A 13,066-nucleotide genomic window follows, 5' to 3' on the forward strand; every position below is an offset into this window, starting at 1 on the left:
TGAGGCCTGCTCCTGAGTTTGACTAGGGCTTTGTGTAGTTCAAGGGAGGAACCTGCTTCAAGATATAATTGCTACTGTCGGATCTGAATGCACTGCACCCTCAGACTAATTGCAAAGTGATTACTAATCAGTGCTCAATTCCACGTTGATTACACAACCATGATTCTCTCGATACATTAATCTACCCAGTGGGGAACCAACAGTTTTTAAAAATTTGTTCTTGGGATGTGGACAACGCTGGCAAGGCCACATTTAGTGCCCTGAGGTGATGGTGGGCCTTCTCCTTGAACCAAACCACTGCAGTGCTTGTGGTGATATTGCTTCCACAATGGTATTAGTTAGGGAATTTCAGGATATTGACCCAGTGATGATAAAGGAATGGTGATATATATCCAAGTCAGGGTGGTGTGTGACTTGGAAGGGAACTCAAAGGTGATGGTGTTCCCACAACTTTGGTGCTCTCGTCCTTCTCCATGGTAGAGTTTAGCAGAGGAGGGAAGTGCTATCGAAGTAACCTTGATGAGTTGCTGCATCCTGTAGATTGTACATACTGCGCACTGCACCGGTGGTGGAGGAGGTGAATATTGAGTATAGTGGCAGAAATGACATCTGCTACATAGAATCCTATTGAATTCTTTAAATTTCATAATTTTATAAAGATTTTTAAAAATTACATACTTTTGATAGAAATGGTATGATAGATTTTAATGTATAAACATATATAATTTAGCATAATACATCTTGTAAATAATATTTTAAAAATACAGGCTCTGTATATATCTGTTATAACCAAAAGTAATCAATTGAATTGTATGTGTTAAGGTTTCCCCATTTGTGAACTTTGAAAAATATGCAGGATATTTACTGATACCTCAAAGTTATTAACACCCTTCCAGTTCCAAAACTGTCTGTTCAACTGAGGTTCTCCTGAATTTCTATTATAGCTTTGTTTCAATTAATTTATCACAGAATATCTTGGCCAGATGCATATTATAAAACTTTTTGCATAAGTAGAAATTTGTAACTGTTTGATATGGTTATTGCCGTTGAAATGTTTTGTGTGATACTTGTAGAAATTATTCAGTTTGTTTTCTGTTTGCATGCAGGGAGCCTCTGGACAGGCAGAAGGTGATAGGGTGGGCATGCAAGGGCTCCCACTGAACACTCCATTTATTGCTGGCACTCATCTGCCACACTACATTGCAACAACATTGGATAAAGATGGCAATAGTGGGCATGCACCTCTCTTGCAGCATATGGTCTTATTGGACCAATCTACACCACAGAGTCCACTAGTAACTGGTAAGTAACTCTGTAAAGGTGTCTTGAATAATTCAGGTATGTACAAAGATTTGTCTTTTCTAATGCACCATGGGAATATCATGGTTTCCTTTATATTATGAAAACTAGAGATTCAAAAAATGTGAAAACGGAATATCTGGTATGTATATTTAAAAATAAAAGGAAGCTTGATTTCTATGGTTTTGAAATCACACAATGCAAATATTGGGGTAGAAAAACTTAGCATGTACATGTGAAATTCCTTTACATAGTATTTTAATGTCTCTTAAAATAGCAGACCGAGGAATTTTTTATGTATGCATTAAGTGCTAGTAAGCTAGTGATGGCTATTTGAATGGTGACATTAGCATGTTTATTTAAAATCTGATGCTGAGGCACCCAAGTCACTCTAGCATATCTTCCAGCAACTGGCTCAAAAGCTGTTGTGGCAGAGGCCCAAGAATTGGTTGACTGCCCGTCTGTTTGTTCAGGCAACAGTGCTTGGAGGGAGACAAAAAGAGAAAAGAAAATAACTTCAAAATGGGTGAAATTGTTTTTTATATAGTAAAAAGACATTTTCACTTTACTGCATATAATCAAATTTTGTTGAACTATTGGTAGATTTTATTCCCCACTAAAATGTAACCTCTTTCTGCAGTGGTAACATGTATTTCAAGGCACTGTTCCTTTTTCCTGGACCTTTCCACACTCTGTTTAACAAAATAAACCAACTTAGAGACCGAGATGTACAGTAGATTAAAACACTGCTCACAGGACCTGAGTTTGAACCCAGCCCAGACTGATGAGGCGAATGTCTGCTATCTCTGATAGTTGTCAGTATCCCACGTGAAATGAATCTCCACCCAGTTCGACTTTCTCAGAGGTTTGCTGGTGTGGGAAATGGAAATGTTACAGTGGTGTGTAGTAAGGAGTGATCTCCTGAAGTTGGGGATTAAAACCCATTGTCCTTGGGAGGTAGATGTTAAAACAAGATGTCTGCCTGTTGCAGTGGTTCAGGTGGATATTAAAGAATCAATTGCACTATTTGAAGATGATTAGGGAGTTCTCTTGGTGTCCTGGGCAATATTTCCTCCCTCATCAACAGATTAACTGGTTATTCATCTCATGACTGTTTATAGGATCCTGCTGTGCCTAAAATGGCTGTCGTGTTTGCCTACATAATGACGGTCATTGCATTTCAAAGTAATTCTTTATATGTGAAGAGCTTTGAGATGTGGTTTGACGTTATATAAAAGTAAGATTTTTTTTTAGAACTACTGGGGCAGAACAGAGGGAGCTTTATTGCACATGTGGCCAGACTGTACCTGACTTGGAAATGCTTGATCCTGACATGCACTGCGATTTTCTGCATCAGCGCTCTTGGCTTTTCCGACTTTGAATTTTAATGATAGGAAAATCGCGGGCTGGGGGTGCAGAACTTCCTGATGGCACTTCTTGCATGTGTTAGGAGCACTGAAGTAGAAAATCCTGGCTGTGGTGTCCCAAATGGAAAGATGTTGCATTCCCCAGCAATTGCAATCCTGGCCCCTCACTTTGATACGGGCAATAAAATATAATTTTTAAAAAAAAAATCAGAATAGATCTTTTTCTTTTCAAGTACATTTTTACCTACTTTTGACTGGTTTTGTTTTTTTTTCCTTTTCCCAAGACCAAAGAGAAATTCTTAACTAGGAAAGTAATTTATATATACTTTTAGTACATTACTATTACAATTTGAATTTATTTTTCTTCGAATATTGGAGCAAAAGTGTCCTGAGACTTCTCATTCCTGTTGTCAGTTATCAAGATGTGGAGATGCCGGTGATGGACTGGGGTTAACAATTGTAAACAATTTTACAACACCAAGTGGGTCCAACGATTTTATTTTTAATCCCACAAGCTTTCGGGGGCTTTCCCCTCCACACCGCCTGAGGAAGGGGAAAGCCCCCGAAAGCTTGTGGGATTAAAAATAAAATCGTTGGACTATAACTTGGTGTTGTAAAATTGTTTACGTCAGTTATCAAGTCAAAGATGCTAATTACCAATCTGTGGCATTTTGCCATACCTTCGAGTTCAGTTGTGGTTGTCTGGAAGTTTTAAAGTTTTACGGACATCTTAATTGCCAGAGAAATATTTATAGTTCTCTTTCAAATAAGATCTACAGATAGTAGATGTGAAAATGCATGTCATTTTTTTAAAAAAGCTATTGAAAAATATAACTGAGATCTGGACGAGTCCATTCAACACCCATGTGGGCATTTGCTGAAGAGAATCTTCAGACTGAGTAAAATCAAGTGAGATGTTATAATCCAAGTGAGATTGAATGCTCAGTGATTGGAAGATGGTTCACTGCAGATCTTTGTCCAAGGGATAACCCAGATTAAAAGTGATTTGCACTGCTCATTGATCACTTTCCTGATTAGTGTGTGGGCGAGTGAGTGTCTCCACCCATTCCCCCTTTAATAAATCATTGTTAACAAGAATTATAACTAAATTTGACATACTAATGTTTATTTCAGTCTTTCTGTTGAATATTTTAATAAAACCTGCTAGTGATCTCATTTGCAAAAACTGCCTTAGCGAGATTACTGAGGCTGTTTGTGGCTGATGGGTGAGGCAACTGAATTTACACTCTTAGTTGAAGCTGTTGCACACCAAGTTAATAACTATGCTTACTGATGTAAATTTGGCTTTCTTTTACTGTTGGGCTCAGAAACTCCTCCCAGGCAGTGTTGTCCTTTCTATCAGCAGCACTCACCAATTAAACAAAAATATATATTTTTAAAGTATGCACAAATGAATGAAAGATTAAAGTGGATGATTCTTTGATTTTCTAAAAGGGTGATGACAATGACACTTGCTTTCAAGGCCAAAATTCTGAACACACCTGACTGATGTGCATTGATATTGCTTCAAAGTCATTTACATCACAGATAATTTTCTCCACCAATTCAAAAAGAAACAAAGTGCTTTGGGTTAGCCACACATGTAATGCCATAAGACAATGAGTTTCTTTTTCTATCTGAAATGGGCAGTGATCAATCTTAAACCTAATAGAAATCCAGCTTGTTCTGATTAAGATAAATATGGTCTTGACAGTCTCTATGGACTTACTCAGTGCTCTACTAGACTTCCTTTATCCAAGTTTTTATAATTTTAAAATTATATGAAAATAAGCAGGTTTTAAAACTAAAATTGGTTGTTGCTTTGATACAATTTCTTGGAATGGTGATTGAAACACTAGAATTAGCCATAGCACTCCTGAGTTAGGGAGGACAAAATCAATTAGCTTTCATGCTCTTGATGCTATCTAGTGATTTCAGTTGGAAATCAAGAGAGGACAGGATCAGATTTACCACCCCCCACCCCCCCACTAGCCCTGCCACCCCAGTATTGAAAACCTGCCAACATTCACTGACGAGGTTCGTGATAATGGTTGCTTGGGTAAATTAATGGAAGATGATTGGCACTTTTGGATCCATATGTCAACATAAAGTCAATACCATTAGGCGAGGAGAAAAAAAATTAGCAGAGGAAAATTCGAAAGGGAGAAAAACAGCGTTATTTTCTGTTGGACTCAAAAATCTGTTAGGCATCTGCAAATGAAAATCGATGATGAGAATTTGTCTGGTTGTGATGTGTGAAATTCAACAGAAATAGTCAGAGAGGTTGCGTGCTGGAGTATCAGTGATGTAACCATCTAGTGTCATTTGATAACACATACATATTGAAAATGTTGTTACAACTGATATCCGATGTTATCATCCCTTCTCCCTGTTATATGATTCAGTTCTGGTAGTGGATTTAAACACGACTTGATTTGATTCCTGCCAGCCTCTAGTATATGAAAGTTCAGTATGTTTCCTTAGTGAGTTAGCCCTGCTAAAACTGCTTTACTGCAATCAGTTGGAATGCTGTTCTGCAGATTAATTTAGGTTTGTAAAGTTCTTTAATGTTGAAGCTTTCCTTTGCAGTTTTTTTTTCTGAAATTAAAATACATATAACAAAGTATTTGAAGTAGAAAATGGCTGGCTATAATAGCCTCTTAATGCCACAATTACTCAACAGCCATTTTTCTTCTCCTTTCCTTTTTTCTTCTGCTGTTTTCTGCATTATATCTTAGACTGGTATCTTTCAGGATTGGGAGCATTGCCCATTCACCCACAGTCGCTTGTTGGTCCAGACAGAGTTTCGCCTTCCATACACAAGCTTAGACAGCACCGTCCATTAGGGAGAACGCAGTCAGCGCCACTGCCACAGAACGCACAGGCCTTGCAACAGCTGGTCATACAGCAGCAACATCAGCAGTTCCTGGAGAAACATAAACAGCAGTTCCAGCAACAACAGATTCACATTAACAAGGTCAGTACTGAGGTAACAACTATATGCCAAATAAATCTGAGGGCTCAGTGTGCTGATCAGCATACATTATACCACATCTGGTTCAAAGAGATGAAAAATGTGTTTTTCCTCATGGCAGCATGGTAAAGTGCAAGTCATGGTTTCTATTTATGAAGGTCATGTGAAAGATTCTAGATTATTGGAATTAACTTGTTATTTAGTGTGTGACTTTTAGTAAAAATAGACTGTAACCTATAATCGTATTTTTTAAATCATTTTCCGACATAGGTGTGGGACTACTGATTGCAGTGTGTTACTGTAGGATAATAGATATTAAGGTTGCAATTCAAATCAGCAAAACCTTGAGCTTGAAACACAGCTCTTACCTCACTACAACTACTTGTTATGTATGAAAATTCATTAAGTTTGTTTTCTGTATTTCTTACCATTATACTCTATGCATGCTATATATAGTAGAATCAGGCCAATGTAGATGAAAGGGTAAGAAAGCTAATACTTAAGTAGGACCTGAAGATATATGGGCTTCGTATGGCGGGAATTTAAATACGTTTTTTTCTGATGGTGGGTGATTGGTAAATAAACTATTGTATAGAGAATACTCCAGGGCTAAGTCTAGAATATTCTTTCTAATACATGGGTAAGACTGTATAGATTATGAATAGCAAAGTCACAAGGGAATTACAAAGTTATTCAACAATTGCCCAGGAGTATTTCATTTTCAAATTCCTGATATATAGGCATATAAACGTACTTATAGGGACTTTAAGTGAATTAAGCTATTTTACTCCAGGAGAAACATTTTACTCGGGTGATAAACATTTGGATGAAACTAGTAAGGGAATGAAGTCAAAAGTGGGAGTTCAAAATGCATTTTGTATGCTAGGCAGGGTGTATTGGAGTACTAGAAGGATGGACACGATTGGTTAAGTGACCTTTTCTTGCTCTTGACGTTTTCTTGTGTTAATTCTCTTTCATTTTTTGTCAGTGGTAGCCATATTGAAACCCCCATCCATCAACAGGCAATTAGATTGAAAAAATAGGACTTTATTCAAAAATTACGGTAATTTAGTTGCCAATTAAAGAACTCTGAAAGACTAAAGAAAATTAACTTTGCGATTGAGCAGCAATTTGCATATTCTAATTTAAAATGAATTCTGCATTTCATGCGCAAAAACAACAACTTGTATTTATATTGTGCCTTTACATAAAAGAAACGTTCCAAGGAGCTACATGCAAGTGTAATCAGACAAAAATTTGACGCCGAGCCAAAGAGGAAGCTATTAGGAGGGGTGCCTGAAGATTGGTCAAAAAGATGGGTTTTGAGGAAGGTCTTAAAGGAGGAGCGAGAGACAGTGTGTTTTAGGGCAGGAATTCCTGAGCTTAGGGCTTATTAAACTGAAAGCATGGCTGCAAATGGTGGGACAAAGTGAGGTGGGTGCACAAGAAGCCACAGTTCTCTGAGGATTGTAGAGCTGGAGGATGTTGCATAGGTAGGAAGGGGCAATGCCGTGAACGGATTTGAACACTAAGATAAGAATTTTAAATTGGAGGTATTGGGGGCCAGTGTACGTTAGTGAGCACAGGGGTAGTGGATGAGCAGGACCTGGTGCAGATTAGGATATAGGCAGCAGAGTTTTGGATAAGCTGAATTTTATGGTGGGTGGACAATGGGAGGCTGTCAAGGAGAGCATTTATGCTCCACACAAGCCTCCTCCCTCCCTACTTCATTGCTTCCTTATTTCTCACTGTAGCATCTTTCTTGCTTCTACATCTGTGGAGATAAGAAGAATGCGAAATGTAATTATGACTTTTTGTTGAATAGTTGAGCCTAGGTTAAAGTGACAAAGGCATAGACAAGGGTTTTTGGCACCAGATGGGTTGAGGTCTCTGTGATGACGGAGATAGAGGCTCAGAAGCTCAGCTCGGGGTCAAATAGGAAGCCGGGATTGCGAACAGTTGGCTTTAGCTTGAGACAGTGACAGGGAGGAGGATGGAAACGGCAAGGATATGGAATTCGTGGCAGGGTCTGAAGACGGTGGCAATGCTTATCTGCTGAATTGCTTTCAGTCCTTAGACTGAAATGTAGACTTCTTAAGTACATCAGCATTTTAACATTTCTTAGATACATGGGCTGCAAAATTCAAATGATTTGGTAGGGTGTAAACCTAGGGGGGTCTATCTGGGGGTTTGGAATTTGCGAGTTATCCTGTATTTTCGCTCCATTTAAGTTCTGCCCTAAATTCCCCGGAAGTGAGGGAGAGTCCAAGATGTTTCGCACCAGTTGAGGTGCAGCCATATAAATAATTTGTTTAGGCCAGGATGACATTACCAATCCTAAATTCCGTCATTTATACCCTAGGATCTGCCAATCTAATGCTGTTATAAAAACAAAGCTGAGCAAGGCTGTTGCTGGGATCTTAAAGGTGAATTGCTGTGTTTCATTGTGCTGTTGGATAGAGGCTCATAACTTCAAATCGAATTGGTCTTTTGTCAAAAAAATTTTGCTCTTTATTTCGAAAACACTTAACTTCATTTGAAAATCCTCTTCATGTTTCTTGTTTTGGTAATTTCCCTAAAATGATGGAGAGGAATAAGAGGTATTTCTTCCCCAGGGATTCCCCTCCTTATCATTTATTTGTTGGAAGGGAAATGGTAGGCAATCTGGGAAGCCAGTCTTAAATAAGGCAGCAATGCAGGAGATCAAGACTCTCCAGATACCCAACCAGCAGGATGTATACCCTCAGAAGATCCTTCCTCAGTATATCCATGGAGTTATGTATCAGGAGGTCTTTGTGTCTTGTAGGATGTGAGCAAAAGTTCCTGCAGCTGCCACTCTAGGATGTTTTGCATTGTAGAGAAGCCCTCTCTGATAGTGTGACAGAGGATGGCATTGCACTCTGTTGCTATCTGCCGTGCATCTTTGGAGAGTCTTTGTGGTCCCTTCATACTGTCCTGATGCTCTGCAAGCATTTATCTTTTCGTGGCAGGACTCACAAGATCATCTGAATGCTCAACAGCCAGGGTATGACATCATCTAAACCTCTACTCGTTCATCATACTCTATTTTGTGCATATTGTCTGGCTTCCTTGTGAGTTGCACGTCACCGTATGTCAACCCTAGACTATCTGTATCACCCTGGGTTAACCTATTTAGGCTGGTGAGTGCAAGTGATAGGATTCATGGTGGAGCTGGCCAATTTGTGCAGGCAGTGCCAACGGTTCTTTCGTTACATCGAAACTACAGCACAGAAACAGGCTATTTGGTCCAACTGATCTATGCCGGCATTTATGCTCCACACAAGCCTCCCTCCCTACTTCATTGCTTCCTTATTTCTCACTGTAGCATCTTTCTATCTTCCTTGCTTCTACATCTGTGGGGATAAGAAGAATGCAAAATGTAATTATGACTTTTTGTTCCTATTGGGTTCATGTAGGGGTTTCCTTAGTATGAGCATCAAAAAAAGAGAATCCATTTCTGATCTTTAATCATTTGCATTTTCAGTGCAAGCCATTAGTGGATGCAGCTCCACCGTGTGTCTCCATCCCCAACAGCATTAATCAGTTCTCAGGATCTGCTTTGCTTTCTCCTGTTGTAGCCTCTCGGGATTGTGCATAATCTTTTCCTGCATGACACAAGAATACTTGTTACAGTCAGTCACAGACTGTTGAATTTGACAACTATTTGAGAACTCTCATCACTTCTGTGGAATTTACATAGAAATAGTGAAGTTTGAACAGGCCTGAATGCAGGATGCTGTATTTAATTGAATTCTTCCACGTGGAGGTGTCACTACTGATCATTCAATGTACAGGGTAATTCCCTTAGCTTTGTGAATACAAGTCTGCTGTCTGTACAAAATATATATTAAGGGCAGCTTGTAGCAATCACACTTGTTTTTGACCTTGAGACCATTAAATAGTCATCTGCATTAAAGAGGGGCCTTGGGAATTAGGGAGTTGCCACTCATTACCTGTGCCACTTCCTCATAGTGCTGTCTGCTCTATTGGCAGGTCACTTTCACCCATTCCTGCTATTCCGTACCCCTATTTCTAATTTCAGTTTGAATAATATTTATGTCATTTTCCAAGAAGTCTGAGACTGTTTGTTTTTTTTTCTGTTTTTTAAATTCTTGATTTCAAATTGCTGCATGCTAGATCTGCTTTAAGGGCATTCCAGCTTTAAATGTAGCATGCTGTGTCATTCCTCCACCATCCCTGCAAATTGTCTGGGCTTTCCTGTGTAACTGGCTGCTGGGACATGCAACTTTGTCCTGCCCAGAAATATTAAAATAAGCTGACCCCAGGGTTGGGCTGATAGAGCAGATAGAATTCCCCCACTTATGGCAGAGGATCACAGGACTCAGAATTTCGAGGGCAGGTGTATACTGTTTTCCACCAAGTTGGTGGTCAATTTAAAACATTATTTTTTGAGGGAAAAACTGTTGTCACCCTGCGGTCATCTCCCTCCAAAACAGGTATACCGTTTTGGATACTGTTGGCGGAGATGGCTCACCAGGGGAAGGTGGCAGTGGCCAGGTTCATGGCACCGTGGCTGGCTCTGCTGCACAGGAGGGCAGGAAAAAGAGTGGCAGAGCTATAGTGATAGGGGACTCGATTGTAAGGGGAATAGACAGGCGTTTCTGCGGACGCAACCGAGACTCCAGGATGGTATGTTGCCTCCCTGGTGCAAGGGTCAAGGATGTCTCGGAGCGGCTGCAGGACATTCTGGAGGGGGAGGGTGAACAGCCAGTTGTCGTGGTGCATATAGGCACCAACGATATAGGTAAAAAACAGGATGAGGTCCTACAAGCAGAATTTAGGGAGTTAGGAGTTAAACTAAAGAGTAGGACCTCAAAGGTAGTAATCTCAGGATTGCTACCAGTGCCACGGGTTAGTCAGAGTAGGAATGACAGGATAGCTAAGATGAATACGTGGCTTGAGAGATGGTGCAAGCTGGAGGGATTCAAATTCCTGGGCCATTGGAACCGGTTCTGGGGGAGGTGGGACCAGTACAAATTGGACGGTCTGCATCTGGGCAGGACTGGAACCAATGTCCTAGGGGGAGTGTTTGCCAGTGCTGTTGGGGAGGGTTTAAACTAATGTGGCAGGGGGATGGGAACCGATGCAGGAAGTCAGTGGGAAATAAAGTGGTGACAGAAACAAAAGGCAGTAAGGGAGAGTGTACAGAACATGACCAGACAGATGGTCTGAGAAAGCAGGGCAAAGACCAAGGGAAGTCTAGATTAAACTGCATTTATTTCAATGCAAGAAGTCTGATGGGCAAGGCAGATGAACTCAGGGCATGGATGGGTACATGGGACTGGGATGTTATAGCTATTACTGAAACATGGCTAAGGGAGGGGCAGGACTGGCAGCTCAATGTTCCAGGGTACAGATGCTATAGGAAAGATAGAGCAGGAGGTAAGAGAGGAGGGGGAGTTGCGTTCTTGATTAGGGAGAACATCACGGCAGTAGTGAGAGGGGATATATCCGAGGGTTCGCCCACTGAGTCCATATGGGTAGAACTGAAAAATAAGAAGGGAGAGATCACTTTGATAGGATTGTACTACAGACCCCCAAATAGTCAACGGGAAATTGAGGAGCAAATATGTAAGGAGATTACAGACAGCTGCAAGAAAAATAGGGTGGTAATAGTAGGGGACTTTAACTTTCCCAACATTGACTGGGACAGCCATAGCATTAGGGGCTTGGATGGAGAGAAATTTGTTGAGTGTATTCAGGAGGAATTTCTCATTCAGTATGTGGATGGCCCGACTAGAGAGGGGGCAAAACTTGACCTCCTCTTGGGAAATAAGGAAGGGCAGGTGACAGAAGTGTTAGTGAGGGATCACTTTGGGACCAGTGATCATAATTCCATTAGTTTTAAGATAGCTATGGAGAAGGATAGGTCTGGCCCAAAAGTTAAAATTCTAAATTGGGGAAAGGCCAATTTTGATGGTATTAGACAGGAACTTTCAGAAGTTGATTGGGAGAGTCTGTTGGCAGGCAAAGGGATGTCTGGTAAGTGGGAGGCTTTCAAAAGTGTGTTAACCAGGGTTCAGGATAAGCACATTCCTTATAAAGTGAAGGGCAAGGCTGGTAGAAGTTGGGAACCTTGGATGACTCGGGAGATTGAGGCACTAGTCAAAAATAAGAAGGAGGCATATGACATGCATAGGCAGCTGGGATCAAGTGGATCCCTTGAAGAGTATAGAGATTGCCGGAGTAGAGTTAAGAGAGAAATCAGGAGGGCAAAAAGGGGATATGAGATTGCTTTGGCAGATCAGGCAAAGGTGAATCCAAAGAGCTTCTACAAATACATAAAGGGCAAAAGGGTAACTAGGGAGAGAGTAGGGCCTCTTAAGGATCAACAAGGTCATCTATGTGCGGAACCACAAGAGATGGGTGAGATCCTGAATGAATATTTCACATCGGTATTTACGGTTGAGAAAGGCATGGATGTTAGGGAACTTGGGGAAATAAATAGTGATGTCTTGAGGAGTGTACATATTACAGAGAGGGAGGTGCTGGAAGTCTTAACGCGCATCAAGGTAGATAAATCTCCGGGACCTGATGAAATGTATCCCAGGACGTTATGGGAGGTTAGGGAGGAAATTGCGGGTCCCCTAGCAGAGATATTTGAATCATCCACCGCTACAGGTGAGGTGCCTGAAGATTGGAGGGTAGCAAATGTTGTGCCTTTGTTTAAGAAGGGCGGCAGGGAAAAGCCTGGGAACTACAGACCAGTGAGCCTGACATCTGTAGTGGGTAAGTTGTTAGAGGGTATTCTGAGGGACAGAATCTACAGGCATTTGGAGAGGCAGGGACTAATTAGGAACAGTCAGCATGGTTTTGTGAGAGGAAAATCATGTCTCACGAATTTGATTGAGTTTTTTGAAGGGGTAACCAAGAAGATAGATGAGGGCTGTGCAGTAGACGTGGTCTACATGGACTTCAGCAAAGCATTTGACAAGGTACCGCATGGTAGGTTGTTACATAAGGTTAAATCTCATGGGATCCAAGGTGAGGTAGCCAATTGGATACAAAATTGGCTTGACGACAGAAGACAGAGGGTGGTTGTCGAGGGTTGTTTTTCAAACTGGATGCCTGTGTCCAGCGGTGTGCCTCAGGGATCGGTGCTGGGTCCGCTGTTATTTGTTATTTATATTAATGATTTGGATGAGAATTTAGGAAGCATGGTTAGTAAGTTTGCAGATGACACCAAGATTGGTGGCATTGTGGACAGTGAAGAAGGTTATCTAGGATTGCAACGGGATCTTGATAAATTGGGCCAGTGGGCCGATGAATGGCAGATGGAGTTTAATTTAGATAAATGTGAGGTGATGCATTTTGGTAGATCGAATCGGGCCAGGACCTACTCCGTTAATGGTAGGGCGTTGGGGAGAGTTATAGAACAAAGAGA

At 40.9% G+C, this 13,066-nt stretch overlaps 1 protein-coding gene across 11 annotated transcripts in view; it reads left to right on the forward strand.

Annotated features, from left to right (window-relative positions):
* Window positions 1-13,066, forward strand: part of hdac4 (histone deacetylase 4) — a 408,670-nt gene that overhangs the window by 304,553 nt on the left and 91,051 nt on the right. For 9 of the 11 annotated variants that reach the window (XM_067987940.1, XM_067987944.1, XM_067987946.1 and 6 more), the window contains 2 exons: window positions 1,107-1,302; window positions 5,405-5,643. In XM_067987940.1, coding sequence (XP_067844041.1) covers window positions 1,107-1,302; window positions 5,405-5,643 — 435 coding nt within the window. The remainder of the gene's footprint in view (window positions 1-1,106; window positions 1,303-5,404; window positions 5,644-13,066) is intronic. The other 2 variants (XM_067987941.1, XM_067987945.1) reach the window with 1 other exon arrangement.

This window comes from Heptranchias perlo, chromosome 7 (assembly GCF_035084215.1).
Source record: "Heptranchias perlo isolate sHepPer1 chromosome 7, sHepPer1.hap1, whole genome shotgun sequence".
In the NCBI taxonomy this organism is placed as follows: Eukaryota; Metazoa; Chordata; class Chondrichthyes; order Hexanchiformes; family Hexanchidae; genus Heptranchias; species Heptranchias perlo.